A 14,145-nucleotide genomic window follows, 5' to 3' on the forward strand; every position below is an offset into this window, starting at 1 on the left:
AAAGCTAACGCACGTGTGAAAATGCTAAGGAGCTAATGAAGTATCAAAGTATGGTATTTAAGTGTCAATGTGTTCAATAAGTGTTAAAGCGTTAAGTTAATATATTATTTGAAGTGCATACATGTGATTTGATGATGAAATTGTTTGAATTGAAGATTAATTATTGTTCTGCCTTGTGTTTTGTCAAGGCTGGTTTTTTTGTGAGATTCAAGTTCTTCTGTGCTGAGTTCCCTGATTCCTGCTGGACGCACGAGGTGCAGTTTGTATATGGCGAGCCACCCACGGAATCATTTTCTCTGTTGAATTGTGTTTTGAGCATCGAACTGGTAGGAGGATTCTTTCTTTTACTTTTGAACCAACGGGACTCGGACTCATTGAGATCATCTTGTTTTTTATTTTTTCCTTTTTGATTTCTCAACGAAAGACATAATTGTGATCCTGAACTGCTCTGAAAGAGTCAACAGTTCTCTGAACTCATCTATCCAATTCATGAAATCAGGTTAACTGAATTAAATAGCCAAATCTTGAGCCTCTGATTCACATTGGACGGATCATTAAATTTTGTGGAGAAAGTGATTCATTTGCAATTGAAAGTGGAAATTCAGAACTTCATTCTGTATATTGGATCAAACTTATGGTCTATTTGATCATATTTTTGAGGTATTCAAGTTATTGATAACAATATTTTGGGTGAAAGCATTGTCTATTGTTTTCTTTAATTTTGTTGCATTACAAGGAATCTGACAGTGTTGAATTTTTTGCACGAGTTTTATTTTATTATTCATAAGCGTATGTCCAATTGAGTCGAAAGTGTTCAGAACTGTCCAAAACTGAGTCCACGCATCTGTAAAAAAACAACAACAAGAGTGTGAATAATATTATCATTTATTGTACTGTACTTGTAGTACTTGGGGTCCTTCACAGACCTCCTGGCACTCGGTATGTTTATTGAGTGAGGGGTCTGTGACTATTTGTTAATCGAATGAATAATTGATTTGTTAAATCTAATGAACAATTGTGTTTCGGATTACTCCAAATGCTACAATACAGATTGTGTAAAAGCAACTTTACAGAATTAAATAGGTACAACAGTGTGTAATAATGCAAAAGGACAATAGATGGACCAGCAGTTCAATTCCAGGCTGCAACACAGGTCAGATTGTGCAGAGGACCTCAAAACAAACATTGGTATGCAGTTTTCTCAATTGGTTGCCATCCCCTGGTCTAAATTAAAGGGTGTCTGCTTAATATTTGAAACTATAGCAAAGAAGATGGTCAGGTGAATAGTAGAAAGGTAAACGATATAAAAAAAAATATATAATACAAATAATAAAAAAAATGTAGTCAAAAAGTTAAATCAGATGAAGCTCACTTTCAGCTGTGGTGTGTGAAAGTAACATTGTTTTCTAAAAGATAAACATATTCTATTGCCTCCTTTTTCTAAACCTCTTGTCACGCTATGGAAATCAGAATTATCTTTACAGAATGAGTTTGCAAATGCTGTTTCAGGCTTGTGTTATTTTTGAAACTCTTTTCACAATGAGGACACTTGTAAGGTTTCTCTCCAGTGTGAACTCTAATGTGAATCCTAAGGTTTCCTTTAATTGTGAAGCTCTTTCCACACTGAGGGCAGGTGAAAGGTTTCTCTCCAGTGTGAATTCTTATGTGCTCCTCCAGCTTTGCTCTTCTTGTGAAACCCTTTTCACAGTGAGGGCATGTGTGAAGCTTCTGTACAATGTGACGTTGTACACTATTCTTCAGGCGATTCCTTTCAATGAAACATTTATCTCCAGCGTGAATCCTCATGTGCTGCTTAAGGTTTCTTTTATATCTGAAACTCTTTCCACACTCGTCACAATCAAAAGGATTCTCTCCCTTGTGAATTGCCATGTGACCCTTTAAAGTTTCGTTTCGTGTGAAGCTCTTCTCACACAGTTCACAGGAGTAAGGCTTCTCTCCATTGTGAGTCTTCATGTGGACATTAAGTTTTTTTTTCATGTCAAAACTCTTCCCACACTCTTGACAGGAGTAAGGCTTCTCTCCAGTGTGAACTCTCAAGTGACATTTAAGATCTCCTTTTAGTGCAAAACTTTTCCCACACTCTTGACAGGAGTAAGGCTTCTCTCCAGTGTGAAATGTCATGTGAGTCTTAAGATTTGCTTTTATTGTAAAACTTTTCCCACACTGTTGACAGGCATAAGGCTTCTCTCCAGTGTGAACTCTCATGTGAACGTTGAGACTTCCTTTTAGTGTAAAACTCTTCCCACACTGTTGACAGGCATAAGGCTTCTCTCCAGTGTGAACTCTCATGTGAACGTTGAGACTTCCTTTTAGTGTAAAACTCTTCCCACACTGTTGGCAGGCATAAGGCTTCTCTCCAGTGTGAATTCTCATGTGAGTCTTAAGGTCTCTTTTTATTGTAAAACTCTTCCTACACTGTTGACAGGCATGAGGCTTCTCTTTAGTATGTACTCTCATCTGGCCTTTAAGGTTCCTAGCTTCTGTTTCATGAGTCTGCGAGTCACTCAAAGATTTTTCCCCAGTCATGAAATCATGGCATTTCTCATCCTCATTGTTCTCTTCCATTTCATTCAGGTCTTGACTCTCCTCTTTCAGTGGCATCAGGTCTAACGTCAAAATAAACAAAAACAAGTTAACATCAGATTATTTGTACAAGCAACAGGCATGTAAATCATCAAATCCAACATGTATGCTAAGTCCTATATCCTCTAACCAACTACAAAAGGTTTAACCTGTAATCTTAAAACCAAAAGGTTATGAAACAGCATGTTAGATATACAGATTTTCAAGGCATTTTCACTTTTTTATTGAAAGTATAAAAAGGAAAGGAACAGACATGGGACAGGAAGAATGGGACATGATTGGGAAAGATCCACGAGGCAAGACTCGAACTTAGGATGCCCAAAGCGCACTAGCGTTGTGCCGACAGTATTGTGTGTCGACGATAGTCAGAGATATCGCCTGTTGCTGATGCCTATGACGATAGCAAGACGATTATTATTATAATCCATCAAAAATAGATCTAGGCGCTAATCTTTAGCGAAGCAGCGTGGAGAGCCACTTCTGAGATGCTTCAGATACGTGCGCGGCGCGGCTGGTATAAACACAGGCATTGATTAGAGTGGCCGCGATCAGCTCCGGTGGCCGCGTCGGAGCCGTAACGCACCGCAGACGTGTGCAGCATAAATAAGGGGGAAGAGATTTATTCATCATACTGTGTCAATAGCTTCACTGATTATAACGGGAGTGTTTTTAAAGTGCGTAATACTCGCGCTAGAGTGAATACTCATGTTCTTTGCTCATTTTCTGTAGCTGTTTTTTGAATAACTAAGCTTTATAATTAGTAACTTACAATGTTTCTATAAAATTGTTATACAAATACAGTCATATTAAAACATTAGGCTGCTTTTAGCCATATACTGGAGTTGGTTCACTATTCGGCAATGAAACTAAGTAGGTAAATAAATTAGCATGATAATATTGTGTATCGGCAATCTCACAGGCTGATGATAGGACAATATGTAAAATGAGCATATCGCCCAACACTAAACATGTCGGCATGCTGCCCATGAGGCTATCGGAGATACAAAGTGGACAGGCCAAGGGCGTACGTTTGCTTTTCACACTGGTGGGGAGTGTGAAAAGCAACCCCCCCCAAGTGTAAATGCATCTGGTCGTTGAAACCACATATGAACATTTTACTTCTCCCAAAATATGAAAATAATAAATGTGTGAGAGTGTTTTATAGGCTATATGGCATGTTATAGTCAGATATGACAGCGCTAATGCAACAAGCATCACCGTGGATGAGTAGCCGAATATTTCTTCAGGACGCCGACACGCAAACTGCTGCGAATGAATGAACTAAAAGTAAGTTGCAGACTATTAACACACAATCATCTTCTTTACAAGTACTGAGACTAATCTATCTTTCCAGTGCTGATGCCGCGCTCTCTCCTGTTGTGGTCTCTGATCTTGAAATTAGCTCATAATGAATAAAATGCAGCGCCTGTGTAGGATATCAGAGACTGAATCAGACAAAGTGAAGCTGCGATCAGAACATTGAAACATGAGAAGCTGAGATTCCAGAAAGAGAGGCTCCAAGAAACAGGATATCATAAATCTGTCCAGATTCCTAGCTCCAACTTACTGAAGCAATCCTAACTTAGCAAGCCTCTGTCACCAAACAGCTTGCAACACTGAGATAAACGAACACTTATTGATAATCCCAATTCAAGAAGGAGACTGTCAAATTTGTTGCAAGTAATCAAGACTGATGGTCACATGTAAGCCTGTGATAGAAGATAACTCTCTCTTGGGCGGGTCTCCACACATAGAAGACAGCCCAAACCAACATTCCTTTGTCTAAAGAACATGCCTTCGTTCTCCATAGAACTACACAAAGACTTTCTTTTTCATATGCCCATAAAATCATCCTAAAAGGACATTTTTATGCAGAACCCCACATATGATTTTAATATCATTGTTTTAATCACTCATTGTGTATGTCTTGCTTTTAATAAGTATTGAAAAGCTCGAGCCTTAAAGAGAAATATGCTGTGAATGTTTCTTCCAATCAATTCTTTGTCAAATGCATCATAGTCTTATTATGAAATCATGTTCAAAAGGTATACTTTGCCAAAGCCTGTAAAATTCAGACCATGTGACTGATAACAAGCTGATTTATTATGTAAGGCACACACCCTAGCTAAGATAATAGCCTATCTAATTGGTCAAGACATCCAGATGGGACGGTCTGAAAGCTGAGTTTAAAACTCTTGTCCGCTTTCTCCTCCCTCTCTCTTACTCTTTACGCTCTTACCCCTGCTCTCCAACCCTTGTCCCTCTCACCGAGTGCTGCTCTTTGAGCGTGCTCTGGCCCACGTGCCATAATGAGAAGGAAAACAACTTAGTCTCGTTACATCCTTTTAATTTTATTCTTTTACTTTAGTTTCTTTCCTTTCCGTGGAGTTTCGTGTGTTAATGTAAGTTTGATACAAAGTCCAGCTTCGACTGCACTCGCTTCAAACTTCCAGCAAGCCAATGCCCAAAGACCTCACTACAAAGACTACTGAACTTCCAGCCAATCAGACACTTCGGGGAACCGCCTTTCTGCAAGGAGACACAAAGGAAACCCGTAACACAGGCAAAGCAAGCAAGTACCTCCAGATTATAACTGAATTAGGTGCATTTAATATAAATTTTAGCCTCATTGATAAACTCAAAGCGAGGGTTAAATAAGTGATTGATGGTTGTTCAGGTCTATGCAATTGAACATATTGCTGTAAACTTGGGATTTCACATTTCCATTCTCTTAAACTCATTCTTTCCTTACTTTCTCTCTTTCTGCAGCGTGTGAATGTGTGTGTTCATGTGTTAGATTAGTTTATGTCTTAAGTTTATATAAATAAAATCTGATTTATATTGAAATCAGACACTCTGTTGGTTTAAATCTAGATTAAAGAACGATATGAAGATCTCTTTAACCTGGTTTACACACATTTCTATAAATCAAATCCTTTGGAATATTTTCCATAACACACAATGCACTTGTTACATCGTAAGAAGAATGACATCTACACTAATATTAGTCTGTTTCTTTCTTATTCCGAGATCACCGTAGCCACTCAGATCCAGACTGTATCCAGATCAGATGGTCACTGCAGCCACCAGATCCAGTCCCTATCTAGTCCAGATTGTGAATCAGCACCTAGAGATGACCTCTACAGCCCTGAATGTCAGCAGAAACCAACTAGTGTCAACTATATGAGCCCTAAACACAAATCTCCTGCGAAGATCTCGACCGCCATCGGCACAGACCACGGGAATCCAACGAGTCCTCTTCTCAATTCTGACTTCTTGTACTCTGGAATTTCATGGTTTCATCTGGCCAGAGGAGAACTGGCCCCCTGACTGAGTCTGGTTACTCTCAAGTTTTGTATTTTCCCCCTCTCAATTTCTGTTTTGGTGGAGTTTGATGGAGTTTTGTTTCCTTGCCACTGTCGCCGTTGGCTTTCTTAGTTGGGGACACATAATATCTAGCATTATTGTTGACTTGCTCGCACACTGATTGTGCATCTATTTGAACTGAACTATGCTGGACAATTAAATCATGGAATCAATGATGAACTGACTTTATCTGGAAAATTGTGTTAACCATCATCCTCTTGCATTATCGACATACTCTTTTTCTGGTTTATACTGTAAAGCTGCCGAAGTTTTGAATATTGCCAGCTTCCATGTGCATCACAGGAAAATGTGAAAAACAAAAACAGTGTTTATTACATTTCCTTCCAAAAAAGGAGAAAATATTTTTCAGTCTCATTTCCTTTTAAATGCTAGGATTTTGAGGAGTAAAGGTGTTTTAATCAGAGTTATTCATGTCTGGAGAGAAAGTAATGTTTACAACACCCTGAATTAATAAAGTGATTGTGAGGATGACAATAAAAAAAATTACAAAAATATCAATTATAGACAACAAATCTCACTCACATTCACACTTTTGCTTTTTACAAGTGTACTGGTAGATGGGTCAGAGACAAAAAGGTGTTGGCAAGATGAGAAAAAAAAAAAAAAAAAATTAAAAACATGTTTTACGTTTACCATCCAACCTGACAGAACTGGAGAGGATCTGCAAGGAGGAATGGCAGAGGATCCCCAAATCCAGGTGTGAAAAACTTGTTGCATCTTTCCCAAAAAGACTCATGGCTGTATTAGATCAAAAGGGTGCTTCTACTAAATACTGAGCAAAGGGTCTGAATACTTAGGACCATGTGATATTTCAGTTTCTCTTTTTTAATAAATCTGCAAAAATGTCAACAATTCTGTGTTTTTCTGTCAATATGGGGTGCTGTGTGTACATTGATGAGGAAAAAATTAACTTAAATGATTTTAGCAAATGGCTGCAATATAACAAAGAGTGAACAATTTAAGGGGTTCTGAATACTTTCCGTACCCACTGTATGCTGAAAACACCTCTGTTTTCTAAATAATCTTTGACAAATTATGTATAATAATATGGTTTTAAATATATTTTTACTAAACTAGATGATTGCATTTTATTCCACGTTAATGTTCCTGTATATAATTATATTTTTATGAAAAATACTGGTTACGCCAATTGACACAAACCAGTTACACCACTTGTCCATGTTGCCAAAGGCCATTGTTTGTTGAAGAAACTGACACTGAAAATCAAGCATGACTGTCAACAAGTTCAGCTTAAGTGTTTTTTTTTTTTCAATGTAAAAAAAATAAATAAAATCTGGCAACACAAAATTATCATAGTGATGAACAGTGAACTTATGTCTCATATTGTAATTACTTTTAAGAAACAATATCTGACAAGAAATCATCAGTGATGAACAGTGAACTCGACTCGTATATTTAATTTTCTTATTGTAATTTTGTACTGTATTGTGGCATCTATTTGGGGAAAAAGGGGCTCTGTTATATCATATTAATTATAAAATATCAGAAATGTAATGAATTGTACATGCTTAAAAAACTTAAAGGAACACTTTGAAAACACATCAGATCTCAATGGGGAAAACTATCATGCTGGATATCTATACTGATATGGACTGGGTAATGTGTTAGGAATGAAAGCATGCCACATTGTGTGATGGAAATTAAAATTATCAACCTAGAGAGGGTTGAATTCAAAGACACCCTGAAAATGAAAGTGAAAAAAAATGATGCAGCAGGCTAGTCCATTTTGCTGAAATTTCACTGCAGCCACTCAAAATGGTACTCAGTAGTTTGTATGGCCCCCACGTGCTTGTATGGATGCCTGACAACATCGGGGCATGCTCCTAATGAGACGACGGGTGGTGTCCTGAGGTATTTCCTACCAGATCTGGACCAGGGCATCACTGAGCTCCTGGACAGTTTGAGGTGTAACCTGGCGGCTTTGGATAGACCAAAACATAATGTCCCAGAGGTGTTCTATTAGATTTAGGTCAGGTAAACGTGGGGCCATTCAATGGTATCAATTCCTTCATCCTCCAGGAACTGCCTGTATACTCTTGCCACATGAGGCCGGGCATTGTTGTGCACCAGGAGGAACCCAGGAGCCACTGCAACAGCGTAGGGTCTGACAATGGCTCCAAGGATTTCATCCTGATGCCTAATGGCAGTCAAGGTGCCATTGTCTAGGCTGTAGAGGTCTGTGCGTCCCTCCGTGGATATGCCTCCCCAGACCATCACTGACCCACCACCAAACAGGTCATGCTGAACGATGTTACAGGCAGCATAATGTTCTCCACCGCTTCTCCAGACCCTTTCACGTTTGTCACGTGCTCAGGGTGAACCTGCTCTCATCTGTGAAAAGCACAGGGTGCCAGTGGCAGACCTGCCAATTCTGATGTTCAATGGCATATGCCAATCGAGCTCCACAGTGCCGGGCAGTGAGCACAGGGCCCACTACAGGACATCGGGCCCTCAGGCCACCTTCATGAAGTCTGTTTCTGATTGTTTGGTCTGAGACATTCACACCAGTGGCCTGCTGGAGGTCATTTTGTAGGGCTCTGGCAGTGCTCATCCTGTTCCTCCTTGCACAAAGGAGTAGATACCGGTCCTGCTGATGGGTTAAGGACCTTCAGTGGCCCTCTCCAGCTCTCCTAGAGTAACTGCCGGTCTCCTGGAATCTCCTCCATGCTCTTGAGACTGTGCTGGGTGACACAGCAAACCTTCGGGCAATGGCACGTATTGATGTGCCATCCTGGAGGAGTTGGACTGCCTGTGCAAACTCTGTAGGGTCCAGGTATCGCCTCATGCTACCAGTAGTGACACTGACCCTAGCCAAATGCAAAACTAGTGAAAAACTTTGCAGGGGCCTCCACCTGTAAAACCATTCCTGTTTTGGGGGTCGTCTCATTGTTGCCCATCTAGTGCACCTGTTGTTAATTTCATTAACACAAAGCAGCTGAAACTGATTAACAACCCCTTCTGCTACTTAACTGACCAGATCAATATCCCAGGAGTTTAATTGGACTTGATGCTATACTCCGATTAAAGTGTTCCTTTAATTTTTTTTAGCAGTGTATTTTACAGACTGCTACTTTGGCTAACATTTTTTATCAGTGAATTTATGTTCAGATATAGACACCCACTTCCTTCTGCCACATTTTTTAATCATTGACGTATGTACATATTACATTATATTATATGATACTATTTATTGCTTAAGGGGATAATTCACCCAAAAATTAAAAAAAAAATCCTTTGACATTTGTTTTGTACTTCTAATTCGTGACCTGTGTTCCTCTGTGATATAATTTCCTGTCACATGATCTTCTTCCAAAATATTAACAAAATGGCTTCTTAAATGGTGGTTACACCGCCTTGACACTCAAGGAATTTGACTTGACTCACATAATTCCCCAAGTTAATCATAATATCCAGAACAATGGTGCTCGATTTACTTTTATTTACTATTAAATAGTTCTAACGTAAGATTATGCCAAACTAGCTGATCTGCTGTTTTGAGAATTTCACCTTTTTAAACAAGATCAATTATTTGATTATCTTTTATGGTTACACCGCATTGACATTTTTGCAATCATCCCCCAAATATTCTCTTAAAAATAATTAAATCCAGAAATGTTAGACTTGGTCCACAAAAAAAGAGAATGTATGCAATTAATTTGCACATTTATTTTTAAATTCGAACCCTTTTAAGTTTAATTAAACCATATAGACACAAAAACAATTAGCATCACGTCATTGACCCAGATACTGTTGCAAAACTAAGTGATAGAAAGTAATGTTTTTCATTATTTTAAATTCAGAAATAGATACTGGGCTTAATGTTACACAAAATACTTGTTTTGTTTTGGCTATTTACTGTTTATCATCATCATTTAATATGTGAGATAAAGAGATTCATGAGACAGAATGAGTGATGAAACTGACCTGTTTGTTCCTCAGTATCTTCATGTTTGACTTCATTCTTCACGTCTTCACTCTCCTCTTTAATAATCATCTCTGTTTGTTCCTCAGTATCTTCTTGTTTGACTTCATTCGTCTCCTCTATAATATACATCATCTCTGTTTGTTGCTCAGTATTTTCTACAATCATCATGTATCCACTCTCCTCTATAATATACATAATCTCTGTTTGTTGCTCAGTATTTTCTACAGTCATCACGTCTCCACTCTCCTCTATAATATACATCATCTCTGTTTGTTGTTCTTCAGTATCTTCATGTTTGAAATCTTCAATCTTCAGGTCTTCTCTCTCCTCTTTAATAAACTCCATCTTTATAACCGTGTGCTTCAGCAGGAGTTTTTCTGTGTGTTTAAGATAAGAATAATTAACAGACAGATCTCTGTGTGTGTCTCAATCAGCTCCCTACTTCAGTAGTCAGTGCACTAGTTCAGAAGTCTGCGCACTAGTTCAGAAGTCTGCGCACTAGTTCAGTAGTCAGCGCACTAGTTCAGGAGTCAGCGCACTAGTTCAGTAGTCAGCGCACTAGTTCAGTAGTCAGCGCACTAGTTCAGTAGTCAGCGCACTAGTTCAGGAGTCAGCGCACTAGTTCAGGAGTCAGCGCACTAGTTCAGTAGTCAGCGCACTAGTTCAGTAGTCAGCGCACTAGTTCAGGAGTCAGCGCACTAGTTCAGGAGTCAGCGCACTAGTCAGCGCACTAGTTCAGTAGTCAGCGCACTAGTTCAGGAGTCAGCGCACTAGTTCAGTAGTCAGCGCACAGGAGTCAGCGCACTAGTTCAGGAGTCAGCGCACTAGTTCAGTAGTCAAGGCACTAGTTCAGTAATCAGCGCACTAGTTCAGTAGTCAAGGCACTAGTTCAGCAGTCAAAGCACTAGTTCAGTAATCAGCGCACTAGTTCAGTAGTCAAGGCACTAGTTCAGTAATCAGCGCACTAGTTCAGTAGTCAAGGCACTAGTTCAGTAGTCAGCGCACAGGAGTCAGCGCACTAGTTCAGGAGTCAGCGCACTAGTTCAGTAGTCAAGGCACTAGTTCAGTAATCAGCGCACTAGTTCAGTAGTCAAGGCACTAGTTCAGCAGTTAAGGCACTAGTTCAGTAATCAGCGCACTAGTTCAGTAGTCAAGGCACTAGTTCAGTAGTGAGCGCACTAGCTCAGTAGTGAGCGCACTAGCTCAGCAGTCAGCGCACTAGTTCAGCAGTCAGCGCACTAGTTCAGCAGTCAGCGCACTAGTTCAGCAGTCAGCGCACTAGTTCAGCGCTGAGTTCAGTAGTCAGCGCACTAGCTCAGCAGTCAGCGCACTAGTTCAGTAGTCAGCGCACTAGATCACCAGTCAGTTCAGTAGTCAGCGCACTAGTTCAGTAGTCAGCGCACTAGTTCAGTAGTCAGCGCACTAGATCACCAGTCAGTTCAGTAGTCAGCGCACTAGTTCAGTAGTCAGCGCACTAGTTCAGTAGTCAAGGCACTAGTTCAGTAGTCAAGGCACTAGTTCAGTAGTCAAGGCACTAGTTCAGTAGTCAAGGCACTAGTTCAGTAGTCAGCGCACTAGCTCAGCAGTCAGCGCACTAGATCACCAGTCAGTTCAGGAGTCAGTGCACTAGTAAGGGAGTCAGCGCACTAGTATGGGAGTCAGCGCACTAGCTCAGCAGTCAGCGCACTAGTTCAGTAGTCAGCGCACTAGTTCAGTAGTCAGCGCACTAGTAAGGGAGTCAGTCAGAGTGAGAGTTAATAACCTGATTAAACAAAAACACTCAAAACGAGCACTGCAAATTAATACAATAAGGCAAATTATGCAGAATCTTAACAAGTTGAAATCAAGCTGTTATTGTTTTTATCTCTATTTGTTTATCAGGACTGGTCAGTGAGCAAACAGTGTTTGTGATGAACAGAGACTGAAATGTTTACTCACAAAAACCGTTCGTTATTGTTGTTAGAAGTATGACAGTGTTACATTCATTAGTAACTCATCTCACAGTTCTCTATTTAATTATCAAAGAGAGTTGTTTTTGGTTTAAACTCCTGAAATGATTAAAAACAAACCTTTCTCCAGCAGAAACACGGATGCGGGAGCGCGGCGCAGCCTTATGACGTCACCACACCAAAATAAAAGTCCCGTTCACGCGCTAAAAATAATAATAGAAATTCACATACAGAAAACACATTCAAACAATCAGATCATGGATTCATTCAAAGAATAAATAAAAGGGTAACACTTTAGAACAGGGAACATTTATTCACTATTAACTATGACTTTTCCCTCAATAAATTCCTAATTTGCTGCTTATTAATATTTAGTAAGGTATTGTTAAGTTTAGGTAAATCCTTAGATCAACTTTGAAGTGGGAGATATTGGGCTTCCTTTCTGACCATTTACATTTGTGTATATAAAACTTACCTAATAATATTAGAAGATTTAACATAAAGATGTGACTCTTATCCATATCTTTTTTATCAAAATAAAATATAACATCTCTTTTTCTTATATTAATTTTAGATCCACTCAACCTAGTAAATAAACATTCAACATCAATCCAGAAAAATTGAACATACATACAATAAAAAAAGATGCAAAACAGTCTCTACATCCATTCCACAAGAAACACAACGTTCAGAAAGATCAGCTCTGTATCTCTGGAGAAAATGCTTAGCTGGATAAATTATATGTATCATTTTAAGTCCAAATCAGTTTCCAGTTGATATTTTCAAAGTGATTATTCCAGAAGTACTTACTTCGAAATGTTGCAGGGCAATGAATCATCCTTGCATAAAGCCTGACTGACTATCATCTATGATTGCATCTAAACATAACTTTATTCTTTGAGCAAAAATGTGGGACAACAATTTTGTATCATTATTAATTAATGTTATAGGCCTCCAATTGTCAAGAAGCAAACAATCCTTATTAGGTTTAGGTAACGATGTAATTAGGCCTTGACACATAGATGGGGGGAGCTTACGGGCTTCTATAGCTTCCTTAAAAAACAATAACAAAAATTCAGAGATGTAGGAATACTTTATAAAATTCACCTGTTAAGCCATCATTCCCCGGGGATTTATTGTCTTTTAACTTACTAATATTCTTTTTTAGTTCTTCTAAGGATATATCTTGATCACAAACTTCTTTCTGAGTTTCGTCAATACCTTGTGCAACATTTTTAATATGAGAAAGAAAATTTGAAATATGGCTACTTTGTTCAGAATATAATTTTTTATAGAAATCTTCCATAAAATCAGAAATTGTTTTAGGATCTTCAGATATCTGCTCATTAATTTTAAGTTTATATATATTATTAACACTAATATTTATTTTTTCTAAATGATGAAAATATTTGGTATTCCTTTCACCATGTTCTATCCATTTCCGTCTAGAACGAATGAAGGCCCCTCGTGCCAAATTTTGATAGATATTATCCAATTCAGATTGTAATTCAATTAACATATTAATATCAGATTGTGTTTGCTCATCCTTTTCATAAATAAGAATAATTTCCTTGTCTTGTCTCATTCTTTTTTCCTTAGATAATTATTTTCCCCTTTTAATTGCCATATTATGGATCTGAAATTTTGTATCTGAAAAAAACTGAGGGTTCTATTTTTGTTTCTTCCACACTATCTAATAATTAATTGGAAATAAGCCAAAAATCAATCCTGGATCTCTTGGATAAATCTTTGTTGTTCCAAGTGAACTGGATTTGATGTGGATTTTTTAGTCTCCACACATCACAACAGTTTAAGTGCAAACAGAGATTATTAAATTCTCCATAAGTGCCTCTTATGAATCTTTGAGGATGACAGTCCTTAATAGGATCATTTATGCAGTTCCAGTCGCCCCCAAATATTAGTTTAGCATTAACAAAAGAATTTAACAAGGCATTTATTTTTTCTTCAAATTCAGCAAAAAGAAGTGTGTTTCTTTGGCTGTTATTATGGCCATATATATTACCTAAAATAAAAATATCCTCCATAAATTCAACAATTATCCATCTTCCTGAGTCATGAACTACATTGTTTAGGCTTTTCCCCTGAAAGGAGCCCTTTAATATAGCAACACCCGCTGATTTACTGTTTCCATAAGACATCCATATATTGTCTCCCCACTGATTTTTCCAGAAATTAAAATCTGAGGCTAAAGCGTGTGTTTCTTGTAAAAAATAAAAATCTGCCTTGAAAGATTTACAA

The 14,145-nt window shown here is 38.4% G+C and overlaps 1 protein-coding gene across 1 annotated transcript; it reads right to left on the minus strand.

Moving 5' to 3' along the window:
- Positions 1-408: 408 nt before the first annotated feature.
- Positions 409-12,060, minus strand: LOC306861588 (uncharacterized protein). Its single transcript, XM_079403956.1, has 3 exons — positions 12,007-12,060; positions 9,937-10,314; positions 409-2,627 (listed from the first exon to the last, which is right to left on the minus strand). Exons 2-3 carry the CDS (start codon positions 10,280-10,282, stop codon positions 1,453-1,455), a joined length of 1,521 nt encoding a protein of 506 aa, XP_079260082.1. The 5' UTR covers positions 10,283-10,314; positions 12,007-12,060; the 3' UTR covers positions 409-1,452.
- Between the last annotated feature and the right edge of the window lie 2,085 nt (positions 12,061-14,145).

The sequence above is a fragment of the Barbus barbus genome, assembly GCF_936440315.1.
Source record: "Barbus barbus genome assembly, chromosome: 42".
Taxonomy (NCBI): Eukaryota; Metazoa; Chordata; class Actinopteri; order Cypriniformes; family Cyprinidae; genus Barbus; species Barbus barbus.

Bases quoted from the DNA above. Each gene is read 5' to 3' on its own strand.
- LOC306861588 (XM_079403956.1), bottom strand. From the start codon at position 10,282: ATGGAGTTTATTAAAGAGGAGAGAGAAGACCTGAAGATTGAAGATTTC. The intron at 2,628-9,936 runs GTCAGTTTCATC...TTTTGACGTTAG, and splicing joins AGATACTGAGGAACAAACAG to ACCTGATGCCACTGAAAGAG.